Consider the following 22,269-nt stretch of genomic DNA (forward strand, 5'->3'; position numbering starts at 1 on the left):
TAAAATCCTTCCCATGTATTCCTACCTACTGTGACTGTCTCAACTCAAACCTATCCCAGTGCTTGTACAGACTGTGGACAACAGGTTTGCCTGTCCTCTTTCACCTGCCTCTATAAAAGAAAAAAATCAATCCCACAGTACGTATACCAAAGTCTTTATGAAGTCTGACTACCTACCTATGGTATCTTATATATTTCCCATACTGATTTTTTAAAATCTGAAAGTATCATGCTCCTTGAGCCTCCAGCATTTGCCTCAAGCTTTTCCTTTTCCCTACAACTGAACAGTAGCACACTTCCTTTCCTATTTGACTCCTTAATGCTAACCTGGAAATAAACACCAAGTTCACAGAGAGGCATTTTCTGTTGGTTAGATAGTACAACCTAACTAAGAAACACCTGCAGATTCTACTCATCCTTATAATTTCAAATGTTACTACCTCTGTGAAGCACCTGTTTTAGACAGGTACAGAGCTCTTGATAAAATCTTTTTCTTTTAAATTTTCTATAAAAAGACAGGGTCTCACTCTATTTGTATGGTACCACCATACAAATAGCTACCTCAACTAAAAAGACAGAGGGTGAAGAAGCCATACACAGTTCTAGGTAGCTACAAGAAATGGGTCCTGCAGACAACTGTTCTTTTTTGGAAAAAAGAAAAGTAGAGATGGGGTCTCATTATGTTGCCTGGGCACATCTAACTTCTGGCTTCAAGAGATCCTCCCACCTCAGCCTCTGTTGCCTAGGCTGGAGTGCAGTCACATTATCATAGCTCACTGTAATTCTCAACCTCTGGGCTCAAGCAATTCTCCCATCTCAGCCTCCCATGTAGGTGGGACTACAAAGCTGCACCACCATGCCCAGCTAATTTTCACTTTTATTTTTGTAGAGATGTTGTCCAGGAGTTGACTGAACGCCTAGCCTCAAGCAATCCTTCTGCCTAAGTGCTGGGATTCCAGTTATCTCCCACCATGCCTGGCCTAAAATTTATTCTTTAAATCATATGCAGTATCTATACTCTGCAAATGTATATAAATATGACATCTTTATTGGTTTGGCAGTTTGCCTCTATTTTAAAAAAGACAAAAAAAATTTTTTTTTTTTTTTTTGAGACGGAGTCTCGCTCAGTCGCCCAGGCTGGAGTGCAGTGGCACGATTTTGGCTCACTGCAAGCTCCACCTCCCGGGTTCACGCCATTCTCCTGCCTCAGCCTCCCAAGTAGTTGGGACTACAGGCGCCCGCCACCACGCCCGGCTAATTTTTTTATTTTTAGTAGAGACGGGGTTTCACCATGTTAGCCAGGATGGTCTCGATCTCCTGACCTCGTGATCCGCCCGTCTCGGCCTCCCAAAGTGCTGGGATTACAGGCGTGAGCCACCACGCCCGGCCGACAAAAAATTTTTAATCTTCTTTATGCTATTACCAAAAAAATGAAAAAAAAAAAAAAAAAAGTTAAACATTTTCATTTTCCAGATGAAATTCAGAGACTAAGGTAAGTAATTTACAAGAATGATTTACAAGTACTTTACAAGTGGCAGTTTGATGGAAGCATAAAAGAATGAGGTGGCCTGAAATGAGAAGCATTCAGAGAAAATAATTTCTTGGCCAAGCGCAGGGGCTCACGCCTGTAATACCAGCACTTTGAGAGGCAGAGGTGGGTGGATCACCTGAGGTCAGGAGTTTGAGACCAGCCTGGCCAACATGGTGAAACCCTGTTTCTACTAATACAAAAATTATCTGGGCGTGGTGGCACACACCTGTAATCCCAGCTACTCGGGAGACTGAGGCAGAAGAATCACTTAAACCTCGGAGGCAGAGGATGCAGTGAGCCAAGATTGCGCCATTGCACTCCAGCCTGGGTGACAAGAGTGAAACTCTGTCGAAGAGCAGAGGTGGAGGGGAGGGGAGGGGAGGGGAGGGGAGGGGACCTTCTTGCCAAAAAGACTGCAGAGGCAACAGAATGCAGAAACAGGTTTAAATCAAGTCCAGGCTACTTTTGGTAGTTACAAATCTGGCTGCAAGTGCTGCTGCTGCCTATGTTTTTCTTTTTTAAAGTACTAGTATTTATCTAATGTGGCTCCAATAATATGCATACCTATACATGGGGGAGTTGTTTCACCTGTTTCTTATTAGCATGAAAATTCATGATAGACATAACATCAAAGTCATTCTATCACAGAACCCGCAAGACAGACAATAAATTATGCCCTCAAGAGTCCTATTATCTGAATCAACAAAATGCTGGAATTTCTAAGCTGCCTTGTTGTCTCGTTAATAAATGTAATGTCTTTATCCAAATATTTCCCCAATTTGGTCCTTCATGATTGCATGCCTTGCCTGCCTAGACCAACTGAATTTCAACCAGTTCCTGACACTGCTTGTTCCCTTAATCATGATGCATTACCTGGAAACTCCAAGCTCCTCTATGGGCAGACTATGGGTTCAAATACACAGACTACACTGATTGCTGAGATCAGCTGGCAGTAATTTCTTCCTGACACTTTTGGTCACTGTGACCAAAAAAGATTCTCTAGTTTTTGTTTTTCCATCTCCCACAGAGATCTGTTGAAGAGTTAGAAAATAAAATAACAACCAACCTCCAGATCATTGCCCCTTCTATCTCCTGAGCCCCACTTCTTTACTCCCCACACTAAATGTAATAAGGAATATTTTGTACTTAATTTCTGCTACACTATAGTTTTTTGATCTTGTTTCTTTCTCCATAGCTAATATGCTCCAGATGGCCAATGACCTACCACCATACAAATAGCTACCTCAACTAAAAAGACAGAGGGTGAAGAAGCCACACACTGTTCTAGGCAGCTACAAGAAATGGGTCCTGCAGACAACTGTTCTTTTTTGGAAAAAAGAAAAGTAGAGATGGGGTCTCATTATGTTGCCTGGGCACATCTAACTTCTGGCTTCAAGAGATCCTCCCACTTCAGCCTCCCAAAGTGGTAGGAATACAGATGTGAGCCACTGAGCCATGCCTATTTTTTCTTCTTGAAAAAAAATGTGGCCAGGCTCAGTGGCTCCTGTCTGTAATCTGAGCACTTTGGAAGACCAAGGTAGGTGGATTGCTTGATGCCAGGAGGCTGAGAACAGCCAGGACAACATAGTGAGACCCTGTCTCAACAAAAATAAAAATAACTGGCAGGGCATGGCAGTCCCTGTAATACCAGCTACTTAGGTGGCTGAGGTAGGAGGATCGCTTAAGCCTGGGAGACCAAGGCTGCAAGTGAGCTGTGATGGTGCCACTGCACTCCAGCCTGGGTGACAGAAAGAGATCCTGTCTCGAAAACAAAAGTAACTTAAAAACATTTTGGCTTTGATTAGTTTATGCTGAATCTAAAGATTGGGGTAAAAGGCAATATGATCCAAGTTTCTTCCCATAAATCACCATGGGTCAGACTTTTGGAAGACAGCTGTAGTAGTAACATCACCACCTGCCTGCACATCCTGAACCACAGATTCCTCCATGAAAAGAACTGTGTGCAAAAGCTGATGTCATTTGCCAACAGGCTTACAGTCATCCAATCTCACTGAAAACTTCCTCATACCTTAAGTCCTAATTCTTAAATATCATGAGTCTTAGGAGTTTTAGAAGAAACGTAATGAGTATAATTCACTCTACAAGATAATTTTAGGACTTGGTACAGTGGAAGGGCAACTGCTGGTGTGGGTGTGCCATGACACCAGGATAATTTTTTTTTTGGGAGAGATGGAGGTCTCACCAGCTGGGGCTGGTCTGGAATGATTCTAGGTGTGAACTGCTGTACCCAGCCTTAAGTGGTTATCTTATCCTAAACCTACATAACTTAAATTTTTTTTTAAAATTTATTAAACAGGAGCGATCGTTTCCTGGTCCTCGCCTCCTCCGCGGTCTCCCTGGAGTTCTTGCAAGGCGGCCAGGATGTCTCAGGCTGAGTTTGAGAAAGCTGCAGAGGAGGTTAAGCACCTTAAGACCAAGCCAGCTGATGATGAGATGCTGTTCATCTATGGCCGCTACAAACAAGCAACCGTGGGTGACGTAAATACAGAACGGCCCAGGATGTTGGACTTCACGGGCAAGGCCAAGTGGGATGCCTGGAATGAGCTGAAAGGGACTACCAAGGAAGATGCCATGAAAGCTTACATCAACAAAGTAGAAGAGCTAAAGAAAAAAATACGGGATATGAGTGACTGGATTTGGTTACTAGGCCATGTGTTTCTCCTAAACTGAGACAATGCCTTGTTTTTTCTAATACCGCGGATGGTGGGAATTCCGGAAAATAACCAGTTAGCCCAGCTACTCAAGGCTGCCCACCATACAGCTCTAACAGATTAGAGGCTAAAACGATCACTGACCTTCCCTGAGTAGTTTTTATCTGAGATCAATTAAAAGTGTATTTGTTACTTAAAAAAAAAAAAAAGGCCGGGCGCGGTGGCTCAAGCCTGTAATCCCAGCACTTTGGGAGGCAGAGATGGGCGGATCACGAGGTCAGGAGGTCGAGACCACCCTGGCTGACACGGTGAAACCCCGTCTCTACTAAAAAATACAAAAAACTAGCCGGGCGAGGTGGCGGGCGCCTGTAGTCCCAGCTACTCGGGAGGCTGAGGCAGGAGAATGGCGTGAACCCGGGAGGCGGAGCTTGCAGTGAGCTGAGATCCGGCCACTGCACTCCAGCCTGGGCGGCAGAGCGAGACTCCGTCTCAAAAAAAAAAAAAAAAAAAAAAAAATTTATTAAACATTTAAATCTCCCTCATTTGTCAAACACTGATATAAGTACTTTACAAAATATCAATATAGGCAGGCTCACTTTAAAATAAGGAAATAGGTCCGGGAGCGGTGGCTCATGCCTATAGTCCCAGCAGCACTTTGGGAGGCCGAGATGGGCAGATCACTTGAGGTCAGGAGTTCACAATGAGCCTGGGCAACGTGGTGAAACCCTTTCTCTACTAAAAATACAAAAATTAGCCAGGCATGGTGGCACATGCCTGTGGTCCCAGCTACTTGGAAGCCGAGGCAGGAGAACTGCCTGAACCCAGGAGGCAGAGGTTGCAGTGATACAAGATCACACCACTGCACTCCAGCACTGGCAACAGCAAGACTCTAATAAACATAAAATAAGGAAATAAAATATCATTTAACAGAAGTTTAAAATTTGAATTCCTCCTTCATATCAAAACACAAGCTCCACAAGGACAGGAATTTTTGTTTTGTTCACTTTTATATAAACCCATTTTCTGAAAGAAATTTAGATTACAACCGTAATAGTGCCACACCCCCAAGTAGTTGTCAATGAGCCTTTCCTTACTTTATTTTTCTCCATAGCACTTACCTGGCATACTCTAAAATTCGTATCTTATGTGCACAGTAGAAAGTAGGTTACATGAAGTAAATTCATTCACTACTTTAACCCTTAAGTATTTTGTCCACCAGGGAGGGTTTATTTTAAGTCTGGCATCCCTCCTCTCCATAGCAGAATTGGTGGCAAGGACTTTATCTCTTCATAGCTATGTTCCTAGATTCCAGAAAAGGTACTTAATAATTTACCTTATTCTTTCTTTTCTCACTCCAAATATTCTAAGTAAGCTACACTGACACGGCAATCTAAAAGTGTCAGAGGCTGGGTGCAGTGGCTCACACCTGTAATCCTGGTACTTTGGGAGGCTGAGACAAGAGGATCACTTGAGCCCAGAAGGAGTTTGAGATTAGCCTGAGCAACGTAGTGAGACCCCACCCCATCTCTTATTTAAAAAAAAAAAAAAAAAAAAAAAAAATCAGCCAGGCGTGGTGGTGCATGCCTTTAGTTCCAGCTACTCGGGAGGCTGAGGAGAGAAGATTGTTTGAGCCTGGCAGGTTGAGGCTGCAGTAAGCCATGATTAAGCCAGTGCACTCCAGCCTGGGCAGCACAACAAGACTCTGTCTCAAAAACAAACAAACAAAAAAATAAGTGGCAGGGGGTGAGGGGCAGAAAGTGAGAATCTACAAAGCAGGAATGCTAAAACAGAATCCTAACTTGTCAATATTCTTGTAGCAAAAAAAAACATTTAAGGCTTCTGAATTCCTACATGTCATCTCAGTTTCCCCCAACACAAGTTTTTCCATCTGTCTTCAATTCACATTTGCAGTCTCTGTCACCATCAAGGTTCTTTTTTTTTTTTCCCCCTTAAATAGAAGATGGGGGTCAATGCTACCTGGTTGGTCTCTAACTCCTAGGTGCAAGAGATCCTCCTGCCTTGGCCTCCCAAAGTGCTGGGATTATAGGCATGAGCCACTGCACCCAATATTCTCAGGAACACAGAAGTCCTGATATCTGCTCAAATTATTCCTGTTACAGAGAAAACTTGCTCCTGACTCCTTGTGAAAATCGTACCTATCTCCAACTTAATCTTCCAAGTGAAGCCATCATGCCAGGCACCGGCAACCATAGTGTGATCCCATTTTAAGAAAAACGGATAAAATATGTAAAGAAAAATATGGAGAAATAAGCACTGAAGTATGTGTGATTATGTCTTATTTATGTATACAGGGTACACATTTAAAGAGTTTAAAGTATTTTAAATAATATACTTAGCATTCTCTAAGCTAACAGAAGTCTTTGGCCAAGTTCTGGTTCACTGAAACATCTACACTGTTGAGGTGTCATATAAACAAATGCACCTTAACTTCCATCAACCAATAAAGAAAAATACCAGTTAATACATTTCTTAGAATAAATGTCTCTCTTGAAAACCAAGGAGAGTCAAAGCAATAGGAACAAATGGAGTCTCCATCTGAAGATAGTGTAATGCCATCCATCTCCAAACTGTAATTTTATAAGGAGGCTACAAGGCTAAACTGGACTTGGAAATGAGATAAAAACATTCCAATACTTGTGCCAGAGAGAACCAGCATTAGCCAGCAATCATTTGGAAGTATGAAGTTATAGAATACCAGTTGTAAAATAAATGTTTTACTTAAATTTAATACAGGCACTTCTTAAAACTTATGACAGCCCACAGTAAATTCCTGTCGTGTAGTATGTGGAAACTGCTATACAATGTAAGGCAAACCCTCCATCCATCATGGCAATACTCACATGTGTGCCAATTGTGCACACAAACCATAACTGTACTTACCTTAAGAGGCTGGGGGCCTCTCAATCCTGTTTGTCCTCCCATCTGGGGAGAGCCCTGCTGAAGAGGCTCAGTCAGTAAGTTGCCAGCACTTCCCATGCCTGGGTTTGGGTACTGCATATTCTGTCGCCCTCGGCCTGCTCCAATTGAACCGTTCATGACTTGATTAGGCATTATCCCTTGTCCATTGCCTGCAGCCAACATTCCAGGATTCATGCCAGCATTCATCCCTGTGTTCATTCCCATGGCAGGCTGATTTACTGGACTGTTCATCATACCTGTTGACTGCGTGGGACCCTGATTTGGTCCACTAGTGCCCATCCCCATGTTGGGAGAAGTCAAGCCTGCCTGTGTCATTGGGCTTTTCACCATGCTATTTATCAAACCTAATCCAGGACTGTTTTGTTGGGCCTGGCTGGCCATGACTTGACCTGGGCCACCAACTCCCATATTGAGGTTAGGGGAACTACCAGATCGCAGCAATTCTGATAGCTGTTTATGTTTAGAAGCTGCATCTTGTACTATGCCAAGACTTGTCTGAAGCTGATTAATATCACCACCATTGGTTAGTCCCAATTCTGTAGAGTTGATTAATTCATCTGGTAAGTCGTGCTCCAAGTCAAACAGAGAGCCAAAATCTAAAAGCAAAGGGAAAACATAAAGGTCAAAGTATGACAAAACCAAAATTTAAAAACTGCCCTATATTTTGTTCTTAATAAGCATTAAGTATCATTTCCAAACCTCACTCCACGTTTTTCTATTTGTTTGAGACAGGGTCTTGCTCTGTTGCCCAGGCTGGAGCGCAGTGGTGCAATTTTGGCTCACTGTAACCTCCATCCACAGGTTCAAGTGATTCTACCATCTCAGCCTCCCAAGTAGCTGCAACCACAGGTGCACACCACCACACCTGGCTAAATTTTGTATTTTTAATAGAGGTGGGGCTTGACATGTTGACCTGGCTGGTCTTGAACTCCTGAGCTGAAGCTATCTGTCCGCGTCGGCCTTCCAAAGTGCTGGGATACAGGCGTGAGCCACCACACGCAGCCCTATATATTATTTGTATCGTAGTTTTTTAGGTCATACCAAAACAATTGTATAGATTTTTTAAATTGAGGGGATATTTGGTTACCTCAACAGACTTAAAACACTTAAGAACTGTACCTAAAATAAGACCAAGGAATAAAGGGATTGAAAGTACAACACCCCCCATCAATGATAGACTGGATAAAGAAAATGTGGCACATATACACCATGGAATACTACGCAGCCATAAAAAAGGATGAGTTAATGTCCTTTGCAGGGACAAGGATGAAGCTGGAAATCATCATTCTCAGCAAAATAACATAGGAAAAGAAAACCAAACACCGCATGTTCTCACTCGTAAGTAGGAGAGCGAACACATGGACACAGTGAGGTGAACATCACACACCAGGGCCTGTCGGGGAGTGGGGGGCTAGGGAGGATAGCATTAGGACAAATACCTAATGTAGATGACAGATTGATGGGTGTAGCAAATCACCATGGCACGTATATACCTATGTAACGAACCTGCATGTTCTGACATATATCCCAAAGCTTAAAGTATAAATTAAAAAAAAAACCCTAGCATTCTAAATAATGTTATAGAATCAGCATAATAATTGAAATAAAGTTTTATTTTTAGTTAAAAAAAAAAAAAAACACAACACCCATTATTACATGGGTTGCCAGCTAAAGGTTTGTATCCACCGTCATGGAAAAAAGAAATGCAATTAAGCTGTATTAATATTCCCAAGTTCCTTAGAAGAACAGTTAAAATAACTTATCTATACACAAACTAAACTCAGGATGGGAAAAAAAAAATTTTAAATATTGTAATACATAAAGACAGACAACTGATACAAAAGACCCGTCATTTGTGGAACATTCAGTGTGTGCTCCAGTTAAGCAGAGGGCTATCCACCATTTTTACCAAGTTCCTATATAGTACCTGTCTCAAAGTAGGCACTCAACAGGCTGGGTTTTTGACCTGTAGCCTACAGAATAGCTTTCCTTAACCAAAATCTAGCCAGAATAGGGTACAAAACCATGCCTCTGGCTCCTTCACCATCCAAACCACCCCTATCAAGAACAGTGCTAGACTAGCCCTGGTGGTTCACATCTGTAATCTCAGTACTTTGGGAGGCCAAGGCAGGAGGAATTCTTCAGCCCAGGCCAACACAGCAAGACCCTGTCTCTAGAAATAATAAAGTTAGCTGGGTGGGGTGGCACTAGGCTATAGTCCTAGCTATTCAGGAGGCTAAGGTGGGAGCATTACTGGAGTCCAGGAATTTGAGGTTGTAGTGAGCTCTAACTGCACAACTGCACTCCAGCCTGGGTGACAGAGCAAGACCCTGTCTCAATAAAGAACAAACAAACAAAACAGGGTGCTAAGTATAGATTAATGCAGAGTTTCTTAACCTTGGCACTATTAACATTTTGAGCTGTGTGATAATTCTTCGTTGTGGGTGGAGGGGGATTGTCGTGCGCCCTCGAGTATCATCAGGAGACTCCTGGTCTTTCTACTTACGCCAGTAGCACCCATATCCCAATTGTGACAATCAAAACTGTCTCCAGACATCACCAAACGTCCCCTGGGGGAACAAAATTACTCAATATTGACCTACTGACAGTATTAACCTATTATAGAAATTATTTGAGTTTTCTTCCCTTTTAATTCTCTACAGTAGTTTTCACATTAAAGAGGCATTACTGGGAGCTGGGCACAGTGGTACACACCTATAGTCCCAGCTACTCAGGAGGCTGAGGCAAGAGGATAGCTTGAGCCCAGGAATTCACATCAAGTCTGGGCAACACTGTGAGACCCTGTCTACTAACAACAACAAAAACTCTACAGCTATTAGCCTCTTAAAGAACAGTCCATCCCTTGAAGACAAAATATTTTCTTAATGGTCTACTGGATCCAATCAATCTTGGTTCCTAAGTATGACTCTTTCTGTATGTGCCCTTCCTATTCTTGTTTTTTTTTTTCTTTCCTTCCCAGTCCTGCTCCTTCTATATCTTACAGCATTTTATCATGTCAATGAAATTATCTCCGGGTTTGCCTCCTCTCCTCCCCCTGCCATCCCTTGTGACCACCCCTCACTCCACTCATGCGCTCTTTGGGAAGGACATGTTTTACCACTTATACACCAACTCCTTGCCTACAGCGTAACATAGTAAGCACATGATCATATACGAACTAAACCAAATTGTATCCCAAGATCTCAGGGCATGATTTAGAGTCCCGAGTTTTACAGAATTACTCTTTCCTTTTAAAATATCATATGGGCTCCTCCATCAAAAATGTGTCACAAGGCTGAGTACTTTGGCTCACACCTGTAATCCCAGCACTTTGTGAAGCTGAGGAGGGCAGATGGCTCGAACTCAGGAGACCAGCCTGGGCAACATGGCGAAAACCAAACTGTACAAAAAAATACAAAACTTAGCCAGGCCTGGTGGCCTGTGCCTGTCCCAGCTACTACAGAGGCTGAAGGAGGAGGATCACGGCAGCTTAGGTGACTCTAGCCTGGGTGACAGAGGGAGATCCTATCTCAAACAACAACCACCACCACCACCACCACCACCACCACAACCAATCACCAACACCACCCAAATGTGTAACAAAACTGACTTAAACTCACTATTCAAAAATGACTGCTTAATATACTGATATAGTTCTTTATTTCCTTATATTTATGTGATTTACAAAACTGAGATCATACTTTACTTGCAATTTTTACTTTTCCCTTGGAGTATCCAAGAAAATATTTTATCATTAGCATAGTGAACATAGAGGGCAAAAAAAATCTTCACTTTAGAAATTTTAAAAGCAGGCAGTGGTAAGTTACAGCAGAAATCACAAAGGAAATTGAGTAATAAAAAATATATTTCAAAACCTAAAGGCCTATGTTAGAAAATAAAGTTAAAAATTAATGAATTCTCCAGTGAGTCTCCTGAGGTTGCTTAAAAATAGTGAATTAAGTATACAAATTATATGAGAAAAATAGTATTTATAGGAAGAAGACAAAGATAAAAGCATAAATGAAAGAGAAAATACGAATATAACAGCATTACCAAAACTAGAAGTTAGTTGTTTGCAGTAACAAAAGATGAACTTCAAGAAGGTTAAGAAAAAAAGAAAATTAAAAGACAAAGCAATACTATTATCAACTTTATACAAAAAAATGAAAATATACAAAACAAATACATTCCAGAGAAAATACTCAAAGCTTAGCAAAAAAAGAAATAATATAGGATATGGAATGTCCCAGTTTCTCCAACAAATTCATAGCGTAAGCTGGGAGGTGGAATCCTCATTCAAACAAGCCAACTATAAAAACATTTTGAAATGAGAGTAAGGGATATTTAAGTACAGACTGAGTAATGGGTGATATTAAGAAATCATTAACTTTATTGACTACAACAATGGCATAAAAGATACACACTGAAATATTTCTGGTGAAATGACATGGTTAGGATTTGCTTTAAAATACTCCAGCAAAAAAAGGGTGGAAGGGTGGTATACTAGTAAACTTGAAGCTGGGTAACAGGCACATGGGATTTCTTTATAATATATTCTATTACATTGAAATTTCCCATTTATAAAAGTTTAAAAGAAAACCACATGGGAAGCCAGACCACTGTAATCCTACTACTACTAAAGAAAATAAATCCTTGGTTAATCTTTCCATAAAGAAAGCACCATATCCGAACTGTTTACAGGCATGCCCTACACCAAACGTTCAAGAAAAAGACAATTTCAAGCTAACACAAATACTTCTAAAAAAAACAGAAATAATATTATAAAAATTACACATGGCCAATATAAAAAAACACAGGCCAACCTTCTTCATGGACACAGAAACAAGACTCTTTAAAGAGTGCAAACCAAAGTCTCAAAAACCATCATCAAGTTGGGATAATCCCACGAATCTAGGGGACACCAGAACATCTATAAACTGTCATTCACCATAGTAACAAAGGATAAAGAAAATATAAGATTCATCTTGGCCAGGCACAGTGGCTCACGCCTGCAATCCCAGCACTTTGGGAGGCCAAGGTGGGCAGATCACTTGAGGTCAAGAGTTCGAAACCAGCCTGGCCAATATAGTGAAATCCCGTCTCTACTAAAAACAAAACAAAAAACAAAACAAAACAAAAAATTAGCTGGGTGTGGTGGCGGGCGCCTGTAGTCCCAGCTACTTGGGAGGCTGAAGCAGGAGAATCGCTTGAACCCGGGAAGCAGAGGTTGCAGTGAGCAGAGATGGTGCCACTGCACTCCAGGCTGGGTGTCAGAGCAAGACTCCGTCTCACACACACACACATAAAAAAAAAGGTTACAAATTCTATAAAGGAAAAAAAAGAAAGGCCGGGCATGGTGGTTCTTGCCTGTAAACCAAGCGCTTTGGAAGGCCAAGGCAGGTGTTCACCTGAGGTCGGGAGTTCCAGACCAGCCTGAGGAGAAACCCTGTCTCTACCAAAAATACAAAATTTGCGGTAAGTGGTGGCGCATGCCTGTAACCTCAGTTACTCAGAACGCTGAGGCAGGAGAATCGCTTGAACTCGGGAGGTGGAGGATGCGGTGAGCTGAGATAGTGCTACTGCACTCCAGCATGGGTGACAAGAGCAAAACTCTGTCTCGATAAAAAAAAAAAAAAGAAAGAAAGAAAAAGGAAGAAACAAAACTTATTGTCTGCAGATAATATAACTGTTGACATAAAAAATTCAAAGCAAATATATATAACATCAACTATACCCCATGAATATACACAACCATTGTCAATTTTAAAGAAATACACACAACTGGAAATTCTGAGAGGTTAGCAAGGTGACTGATTATACCATAAATATAAACATATCAAAGTGAATTTCTGTATGGCAGCAACAAATGGTTACAAGTAATTTTTAAAATAATGTATAGCCGGGCGCAGTGGTTCACGCCTGTAATCCTAGCACTTTGCGAGGCTGAGACAGGTGGACTGCTGGAGGTCAGGAGTTTGAGACCAGCCTGGCCAACATGGTGAAATCCTGTCTCCACTAAAAATACCAAAATTAGCCAGGCATGGTGGTGCACGCCTGTAGTCCCAGCTACTGAGAAGGCTGAGGCACGAGAATTGCTTGAACCCAGGAGGCAGCGTTTTCAGTGAGCAGAGACTGTACCACTGTACTCCGGCCTGGGTGACAGAGTGAGACTCTATCTCAAATTAAAAAAAAAAAAAAAAGATTTATAACATAGGAAAAAACTGACAATGTATAAAACAGGTGTAAACTCAAAAGTAAAGGCTGCCTAAAAAGAATATCTCAAACACTTAGACAGAAATCCTCAGTATTAAAGACATCATTCCCCAGTACTGACCTACAGATTCAACGCAATTATCAAACAGACTTCTAAAGTCTGTCAAGAAACTGGACAAGTTGATTCTAAAGTATACACAGATCCCAAGGACCACTGGAAGTGTGAAAAAATAAAAAGGAAAAGAAAGCCAGCAGAGTGGCTCACGCTTGTAATCCTAGTACATTGGAAGGCTGAGGGGCGAAAGACCACCTCTCTACAAAAAAAATTTTTGTAAATTAGCTGGATGCAGGCCGTATGCGGTGGCTCACGTCTTGTAATCCCAGCACTTTGGGAGGCCGAGGCGGGCAGATTGCTCAAGACCAGCCTGGCCAACACAGTGAAACCCCATCTCTACTAAAAATAAAAAAATCAGCCGGGAATGGTGGCGCGTGTCTGTAGTCCCAGCTACTCGGGAGACTGAGGCAGAAGAATCGCTTGAACACAGGAGGTGGAGGTTGCAGTGGCACCACTGCACTCCAGTTTGGGCAACAGAGTGAGACTTTGTCTCAAAAAACAAAAAAAATTAGTCGGATATGCTGGCATGCACCTACAGGTCCCAGCTACTCAAAGTGCCTGCTTGAGCCCAGGAGGTAGAGGATGCAGTGTGCTATGATCCTGCCACTGCACTCCAGCCTGAGTGACCGAGTGAAGCCCTGTCTCAATAACTTAAAAAAAAAAAAAAAAGGACGGGATGGGCGCAGTGGGTCACACCTCTAATCCCAGCACTTTGGGAGGCCGAGGCGGGCGGATCACTTGAGGTCAAGAGTTTGAGACCAGCCTGGCCAACATGGTGAAACCCCATCTCTACTGAAAACACAAAAATTAGCTGGGTGTGGTGGCGGGTGCCTGTAATCCCAGCTACTCAGGAGGCTGAGGCAGGAGAATCACTTGAGCCTGGCAGGCAGAGGTTCCAGTTAGTCGAGATCGCACCATTTGCACTCCAGCCTGGGCGACAGAGCGAGACTCCATCTCTGGGGGAACAAAAAAAGCACCGCCTGAAGCTGGGGTCTCAGAAGCTCCAAAAAAACCAACTCCGTCCATCCCCATCCTCCTCCCTCTGCCAAAAAATAAAAAATAAAAAATAAAAAATGCAGGGAATAACCTTGTTTCCATCTCCGCATAACAGGAAAGTGCCTACTTCATGCTATTTGTGATTAAATGAGTAAATAAATGTATGTTATTTGTGATTAAATGAGTGAATAAATGTAAAGTGTTTAGAACACCTGGCACACACTAAGCACTATAAACATGTTACCTATTGTTATTCAATGGACTCATTACACTATCAGGAGACAGCCCAGCTTACAATGATGACAGCATACATTTATCCAGCACTTTCAACGTGTCAGGCATTTTTCTTGGCACCTCACATGTATTATTCTCATTAATTTCAACAACCTCAGAAGTCCATACTAGCTACGTGTACAGAGTTCATCAAATAGTAATCAGCTTTAGTAATATGGAGGTCTTTGTTATTCTAGGGCCTACAGCGAGGGTTTTAATTTAATCTGTACTGAAGCCAAATCTATTGTATTTGATTGCTGTCTCATGTTTTTCCCTTTTTTTTTTTTTTGAGACAGGGTCTTGCTGTGTCGCCCAGCCTGGAGTGGAGTGCCGGGATCACAGCTCACTGCAGCCTCACCTCCTGGCTCAAGCAATCCTCCTCAGTAGCTGCCACCAAAGGCACACATCACAACACCTAATTTTTTTTTTTTTAACTTTATTGAGGTGGCGGTCTCACCATGTTACCCAGACTGGTCTGAATCTCCTGGGCTCAAGCAAGCCTCCCACCTTGGCCTCCCAAAGTGCTGGGATTACATATGTGTGCCATGGCGCTGGGCCAGCAAGTATTTTTTCTAGATAGTAAAGTGAGCTCTTAGATATTTATCTACTTTTGCCCCCTTTATATTTAATTAAAAATTCATTAATCTGAAGTTTGTCCATCACCTTTTAACTATCCTACGGCAAATATTAAAAAACAGTATCACAAATAACTGTTGAAATGAATGAACTATCTCCAGTAAGACATTTCCTGCTTACTAAAGTATCAACCAATCAACATTACCAGGCTGCTTCTACCAAGTAGTCTGTTCACAAGTTCCTTTATGCCTTTAATGATGCTCCAATATAAAATTGACTTTCAGTAAAATGTTTCTTCTGCCTCACAAGGAGCAGTATTTTTTTTTTTTAAGTTTCTTCATCTGAGTGTACATTTAGTCCAATCATGGTGAAGTACAACAGGACAAGACACATTTAAATCTGATGTGAAAAGTTTAGCATAGGTTGGACACCGTGGCTCACGCCTATAATCCTAGCACTTTGGAAGGCCAAGGCTGGAGGGTTGCTTGAATGCAGGAGTTCAAGGCCAGCCTGGAATGCAGAAAGACTCCAGTGTCAACAAAAAAATACAAAAATTAGCCAGGCATGGTGGTGCACACCTGTAGTCCCCGCTACTCAGGAGGCTGAGATGGGAGGATTGCTTGAGCTCAGGAGGTTGAGGTTGCAGTGAGCCATGATCACACCACTGCACTCCAGTTTGGGCAACAGAATGAGACCCTGTCTCAAAAAAAAAAAAAAAAAAAAAAGAAAAAGAAAAGTTTAGCCTAATACATGGTTTACCCAATGGACCATGTATTAGAAATGTGACAACTTAAACAACAACTGAATTTGGATTAAACACGTGGGAAACTAGTGTTGAGTCAAAACATCCTTTCATTATTACATACTGATTCTGTAGATCACCCTTGCTGTCTCCTATTATTTCTTGTGGTCTGCTCCTTACAACAGATTTAACCATATAATAATCCCTTATAAAATAAACTCGGTGGCCAGGCGTGGTGGCTCACGCCTGTAATCTTAGCACTTTGGGAGGCCGAGGCGAGCAATCACCTGAGGCCGGGAGTCCAAGACCAGCCTGCCTAACATGGAGAAACCCTGTCTCTAAGAAAAAAATACAAAATTAGCTGGGTGTGGTGGCACATTCCTGTAATCCCAGCTACTTGGGAGGCTGAGGCAGGAGAATCGCTTGAACCCAGGAGGCAGAAGTTGAAGTAAGCTGAGACTGCGCCATTGCACTCCAGTTTGTGCAACAAGAGCGAAACTCCAAATAAATAAAAAAAAAAACTGTTCATTTAGCCTTTCCAAAAATCAAAGGATCAAAACAATTCAATGATATGTGAAAAATTAAATGGAGTAGTATATATAAATGAAGCATAACCTTTAAAATTAGGACCATTAAAAATATAATCCCAAACACTGCACTATGAACATAAATCAGATAATTTTCTATTTACTTAACTATGACACAAAATGCAATTGAAAATTAAAATAATTTTGGCTCAAAATCTAATTCTACTATATTAGTATCTCTCTCAGTTACTTTTTTTTTTTTAACTTAAAAGGCTCACACATTATTTGTTGAATAAACACACTTACCTTTGTAATTTAGGTAAAATGAAGTAAAATCAACTCAGTTCTCTTAAACTGTGTTCATTAAGTAAAATACTTTTATTAATTATTTCAAATCTAGTCAATTTTCTCAAATCCCACAGAATTCATCTACTGCTCCTCCTCCCTTTAGCTGGCTTTCTCCGTGGCATTAAAATGCTTTTAGGCCCGGGCACGGTGGCTCACGCCTGTAATCTCAGGACTTTGGAAGGCTGAGGATGGCGGAAGACCAGCCTGGCCAACATGGTGAAACCCCATTTCTACTAAAAATACAAAAATGAGCCAGGGGTGATGGCACACGCCATCCAGCTACGCAGGAGGCTAAGGCTCCAGAATCACCTGAACCTTGGAGGTGGAGACTGCAGTAAGCCAAGATCGCGCTACTGCACTCCAGCCTGGGCGACAGCGCAAGACTCCATCTCAAAAAATAAAAATAAAAAAATGCTTTTAGGCCAGACTAGGTAGGCGGCTCACACCTGTAATTCCAGCACTTTGAGAGGCCAAGGCAGGTCGATTGAGCCCAGGAGTTTGAGACGAGCCTGGGTAAGACAGCAAGACCCTGTCTCTACCAAAAAAATTTATAAATTAGCCAGGCATAGTGGTGCAGCTACAGGCTGAGGTGGGAGGATCATTTAGCCCAGGAGGTCGAGGTTGCCGTGAGTCAAGATTGCACCACAGCACTACAGCCTGGAAGACAGAGCGAGACCCAGTCTCAAACAAACAACAAAAAACACTTAATGTTTTTAAAGAGTGGACATTTCAAACTTTTCTTTCATCTAACCCAGAGGTTGAGTCCACGGGATGAGTAGGAGCTTGACAGATGAAGGGTGGAACAACCTAAGGTGGGGAGGAGTAAAAGCTCAGCCAGTTTAGCAGTTGAAATAAAGTGGGGAGAACAAAATGAGTAATGAGGTGGTCAGAGATCAGAACACTCACCGTACCTAGTCTAGGTTAGAGATTTGGAATTTTTTAAAAAACAAAACAAAAAAAGAATGGAGTTGAAAATCAAACTTACATTAGTCATTCTAATTGTGATAATGGTTTGGCTAAACACTGAAACTACCAATCTTACAAAGACTTCTTATTCTTATTGCTTTCGGACACTCCTACTCTTACACCGGATGCTTAAAAAGCGTGAAATTTTAAAACTGAAGCTTTTGAAATGAGCAAATTTTGTAAATCTCACAAATTTATCAGGTTCAAACAACTTTCCTAACCTCTATTCAGTACTTCATTTAAAAAAGGTACTTTAACCCTCCGTAGATGAAGAATTATCATATAAACAACCCACCTAGCAAGGAAATAAAGATGCACAAACATTTCAAACTACGTAATTTGAAGGAACATTAATTATAATAAAATATCCATGCTGGATTAAAATAAAATATCCATCCATATTAAAATAAAATATCCAAAATAAAATTTAATTTTATAATTAAAATAAAATATCCATTTATTAATTAAAATAAATAGCTATTAATTAAAATTAACATTTAATTAATTAAAATAAAATATCCAAGCAATAAAATAAAATATCCATGATAAACAAGATTTCTAATACTTCCAAAAAATTAGGATAACTTGTTAAGTTTTATACAAATTTGGATAAAAGATGGTAATTATACAGGATTACATAGCTACAAATGCTGGCAGCTATTGAATTTTGAAATCCAATAGTGAAAGGGCAAAAGTGCAAGCAAATTTCAAAATATGTACTCTTAACATGGTCCTTCTATCATGACATCAAAAGGTGTACCCATACTTTGGAAAGAGATTAACTTGAAGTTTACTCTTAAACCCCAACAACGCCGGGCGTGGTGGCTCACACCTGTAATCCCAACACTTTGGGAGGCCGAAGGGGGCGGATCATGAGGCCAGGAGTTCAAGACCAGCCTGGCCAACACAGCGAAACCCTGTCTCTACTAAAAATACAAAAATTAGCCGGTTGTGGTGGCATATGCCTGTAGTCCCAGCTACTCGGGAGGCTGAGGTGGGAGAATCACTTGAACCCAGGAGGCGGAAGCTGCAGTGAGCTGAGACCTCACCACTACACTCCAGCCTGGGTGACAGAGTGAGACACCATCTCAAAAAACAAAAAAACCCAACACATTTCAATTTTGAATAATAATAATAATTATTATTTTTTTTGAGACGGAGTTTTGCTCTTGTGGTCCAGGCGCAATCTCAGCTCATTGCAACCTCTGTCTCCCAGGTTCAAGAGATTCCCTTGCCTCAGCCTCCCCAGTAGCTGGAACTACAGGCGCCTGCCACCACGTCCGGCTAATTTTTGTATTTTTAGTAGAGATGGGATTTCACCATGTTGGCCAGGCTGGTCTCGAATTCCTGACCTCGAGTAATCTGCCCGCCTCAGCCTCCCAAAGTGCTAGGATTACAAGCGTACGCCACTGCGCCCAGCCTTAAGTCTTGAATTTTAAACAGAGATGAAGTGCTTTAATTGATCCAGAACGTGACCTGGGGCCATGTTTAGAAAATTCACATTGACAATCTACCTTGCTCTTTTTCAATGTATTAATATAGTGACACTTCTTGTGAAAATAACTACATGAGGCTGGGCACAGTGGCTCACACCTGTAACCCCAGCACTTTGGGAGGCCGAGGCGGGCAGATCGTCTGACGTCAGGAGTTCGAGGTCAGCCTGGCCAACATGGCAAAACCCTGTGTCTACTAAAAATACAAAAATTAGCCGGGTGTGGTAGCAGGCACCTGTAATCCTAGCTACTTGAGATCACACTATTGCACTCCAGCCTGGGCAACAGAGCAAGATTCTGTATTTAAAAAACAAAAACAACAACAACAAAAAACTACATGATGAAGACACTATTATTCATTAAAATCCCACCTTAAGAATCAACTCAAGAACATGTTTTATAGTAAGCCTAAATTGTGTGCTAACTGAACTGTCACTGAACAGTTCCTGATTTTGAGCAAAACTTGGGATTTGTTACAAGGGAATGCCTATAGAGAATCCTGGATGGAGAAACATACCCTTTAAAAACGAAATGAAACAAAAAACAACAAAAAAACTTGCATATCTGTAAATAACAGGGAGAGTGAATGGTTTCTAAGTTGGTATCTGATATATTTTCTACATTTATGACAACTGGTAAACCAAACATGGATCTTGAACAAAATAAACAATTCACTTTATTGATTACAATTTACCAAAAATTTCCAAGGCAAATGACAAGCTTATTACAAAAGAGGTAAATAACATACTCCTAGTCTCCCTGCCATAGGTTCTACCTACTGCTGCTCTGTACAGCATTACCAGAATTAGTCTTTCCCCAACGTGGTCATAAAATTTTTACCCTGATGCTCAGATAAATGGCAAATTCCTTAACATATATCTTTTTCCATAATAGAACCCCAACATCCTTTCCCATCTGTCTCCCCTGAAAAGCCCTACCACACAGCGTATAGTCTAGCCACATCAGAACCATGTTAGCTCCATCTGAAAAACTCTTCCAACTTTCCCTACCTCTAAGGTATGTTACTTTAATTTCCACCAACCCTATTCAAATGCATTTTCTCCGTGAAGTTTTCCACAAACACTCCAAACCCACTCTGTCAAAAACAATCCCTATCCCCTGCCTTTATACAGAACATTTACAAAACCTTTTAAAGCGTAACTTATAGGAAAATTGTGTAGACATGTATACCAACCCCACTGTATCTCTAAAGGTTGTGACAGCAGAAGGCACCTTAATTCGTCTTTACATTGCAAATGCCTAAGATTTGGTAGGTATCCAATGTTTGTTGGCTAAAATGAGATAAAGGTGCAGCAAATGAAAAGAACGACTGCTCAACTCAGAAGAACCACACGACTTCAAAATGCCCCAAATGTAACATCACTAGCCCTATCACACCTGCACACCCACTTCACAAATACTATGCTTCCTATGCTCCCCAATTTATTAAATAATTATCCAGCTGGGCACAGTGCCTCAGGCCTGTAATCTCAGCACTTTTGGGAGGCCAAGGTGAGCAGATCACTTGAGGCCAGGAGTTTGAGACCAGCCTGGCCAACATGGTGAAACCCTATCTCTACTAAAAATACAAAAATTAGCTAGGTGTGGTAGCGGATGCCTGTACTCCCAGCTACTTGGGAGGCTGAGGCATGAGAATCGCTTGAACCCGGGAGGCAGAGGTTGCAGTGAGCTGAGATCACACCACTGCACTCCAACCTGGGTGATGGAGAAAGTCTGTCAATAAATAAATAAATAAATAATCACCCATCGAGTTGCTCAAACTTTAAACTTGGGAATTATCCTTGATTTATTCATCTTACTACCTAACTTCTAATCAATCACCAAGTTCTGTTGACCATCCATCTTCCCTCAAATCTTTCCACTTCTTTCCGTCTTCTATGGTAAGAGTGGCTGGAACCCTAAAACAGCTGTTTCACTGGTCTCCCTGCCTCCCATTTTTCCCTGCTTCTTCCCAAACTATTCCTCCTTTTACTTAACTGCCTAAGACACAATTCTGCTCCATCCATTAAATGGGTAAAACAGAAGGTCTAAATTCCTGTATTATAAGCCCTCCATGATTGGCCCCTTGCTCACCTCTACAGTCATGTTTTTGGCTATCCTACCAGTTAGATAGTACTTATAGGTTCCCAGAACAGGATATACTCTGGCCTCACACAGTCTCCTTTCTAGCCTGGGCTCATTTTTACTAACCCTGTCTCTATCTGTGAGATCCCAAAATCAGACACAATTCCTCAAAGAGAGCTACCAGGGCCTTTAATTACTGGGTTAGGTCCTTCTGTTCCTCCCACTATATGTGTACTTCCCAAATACAATGCTGATCACACCAGACTTAGTGAATGCCAGTCTTCTTCCCTTATCTATAAACTCCAGGAAGGAAAGAAGGAACAATGTACAGAGGATAAGTGCCTAGCATACAGAAAATGTTGGCCTAATACAGAATAACTGCCATCTTGTCAACTCTTCTACGCCAGTATTTTTCAAATTATGGCTCACAAGCCAACAGTGGATCATAAAAATCAATATAGTAGGCTGCAACCAGTACTAAAAAAAAAAAAAAAGAAAAAGAAAACAACAGAAAATATGAGAGTACATTACAATAAGGGTAAGTATTCTTTGTTTATGCTTTGAAACAGAAATCTCTAGTGCTACAAGTAAAAGGTAGTTCTTCCTTAACTGTTGTAAAAAAATTCTTTGGAGCACTGTACTGCTCCTACTTTTTTCTCCTTTATAAGAAAGTTTCTTGGAGCCAGGCATAGTGACTCACGTCTGTAAACCCAGCTACTCAGGAGGCCGAAGCAGGAGGATAACTTCAGCCTAGGCAACACAGCAAGACTCTACCTCAAAAAAATTTATTCTT

The 22,269-nt window shown here is 41.4% G+C and overlaps 1 protein-coding gene and 1 pseudogene across 7 annotated transcripts in view; one reads left to right on the plus strand and one right to left on the minus strand.

The window, feature by feature from the left end:
* Nucleotides 1–22,269, minus strand: part of EP300 (E1A binding protein p300) — a 90,879-nt gene that overhangs the window by 59,622 nt on the left and 8,988 nt on the right. For all 6 annotated transcript variants that reach the window (XM_045363558.3, XM_045363557.3, XM_005567166.5 and 3 more), the window contains exon 2: nucleotides 7,104–7,738. In XM_045363558.3, the coding sequence (XP_045219493.1) occupies nucleotides 7,104–7,738 (635 nt within the window). The remainder of the gene's footprint in view (nucleotides 1–7,103; nucleotides 7,739–22,269) is intronic.
* Nucleotides 3,882–4,411, plus strand: LOC102131351 (acyl-CoA-binding protein pseudogene; annotated as a pseudogene). The gene has a single exon (XR_012418699.1). The product of XR_012418699.1 is annotated as an acyl-CoA-binding protein pseudogene (transcript).

Source organism: Macaca fascicularis, chromosome 10, assembly GCF_037993035.2.
Source record: "Macaca fascicularis isolate 582-1 chromosome 10, T2T-MFA8v1.1".
In the NCBI taxonomy this organism is placed as follows: domain Eukaryota; kingdom Metazoa; phylum Chordata; class Mammalia; order Primates; family Cercopithecidae; genus Macaca; species Macaca fascicularis.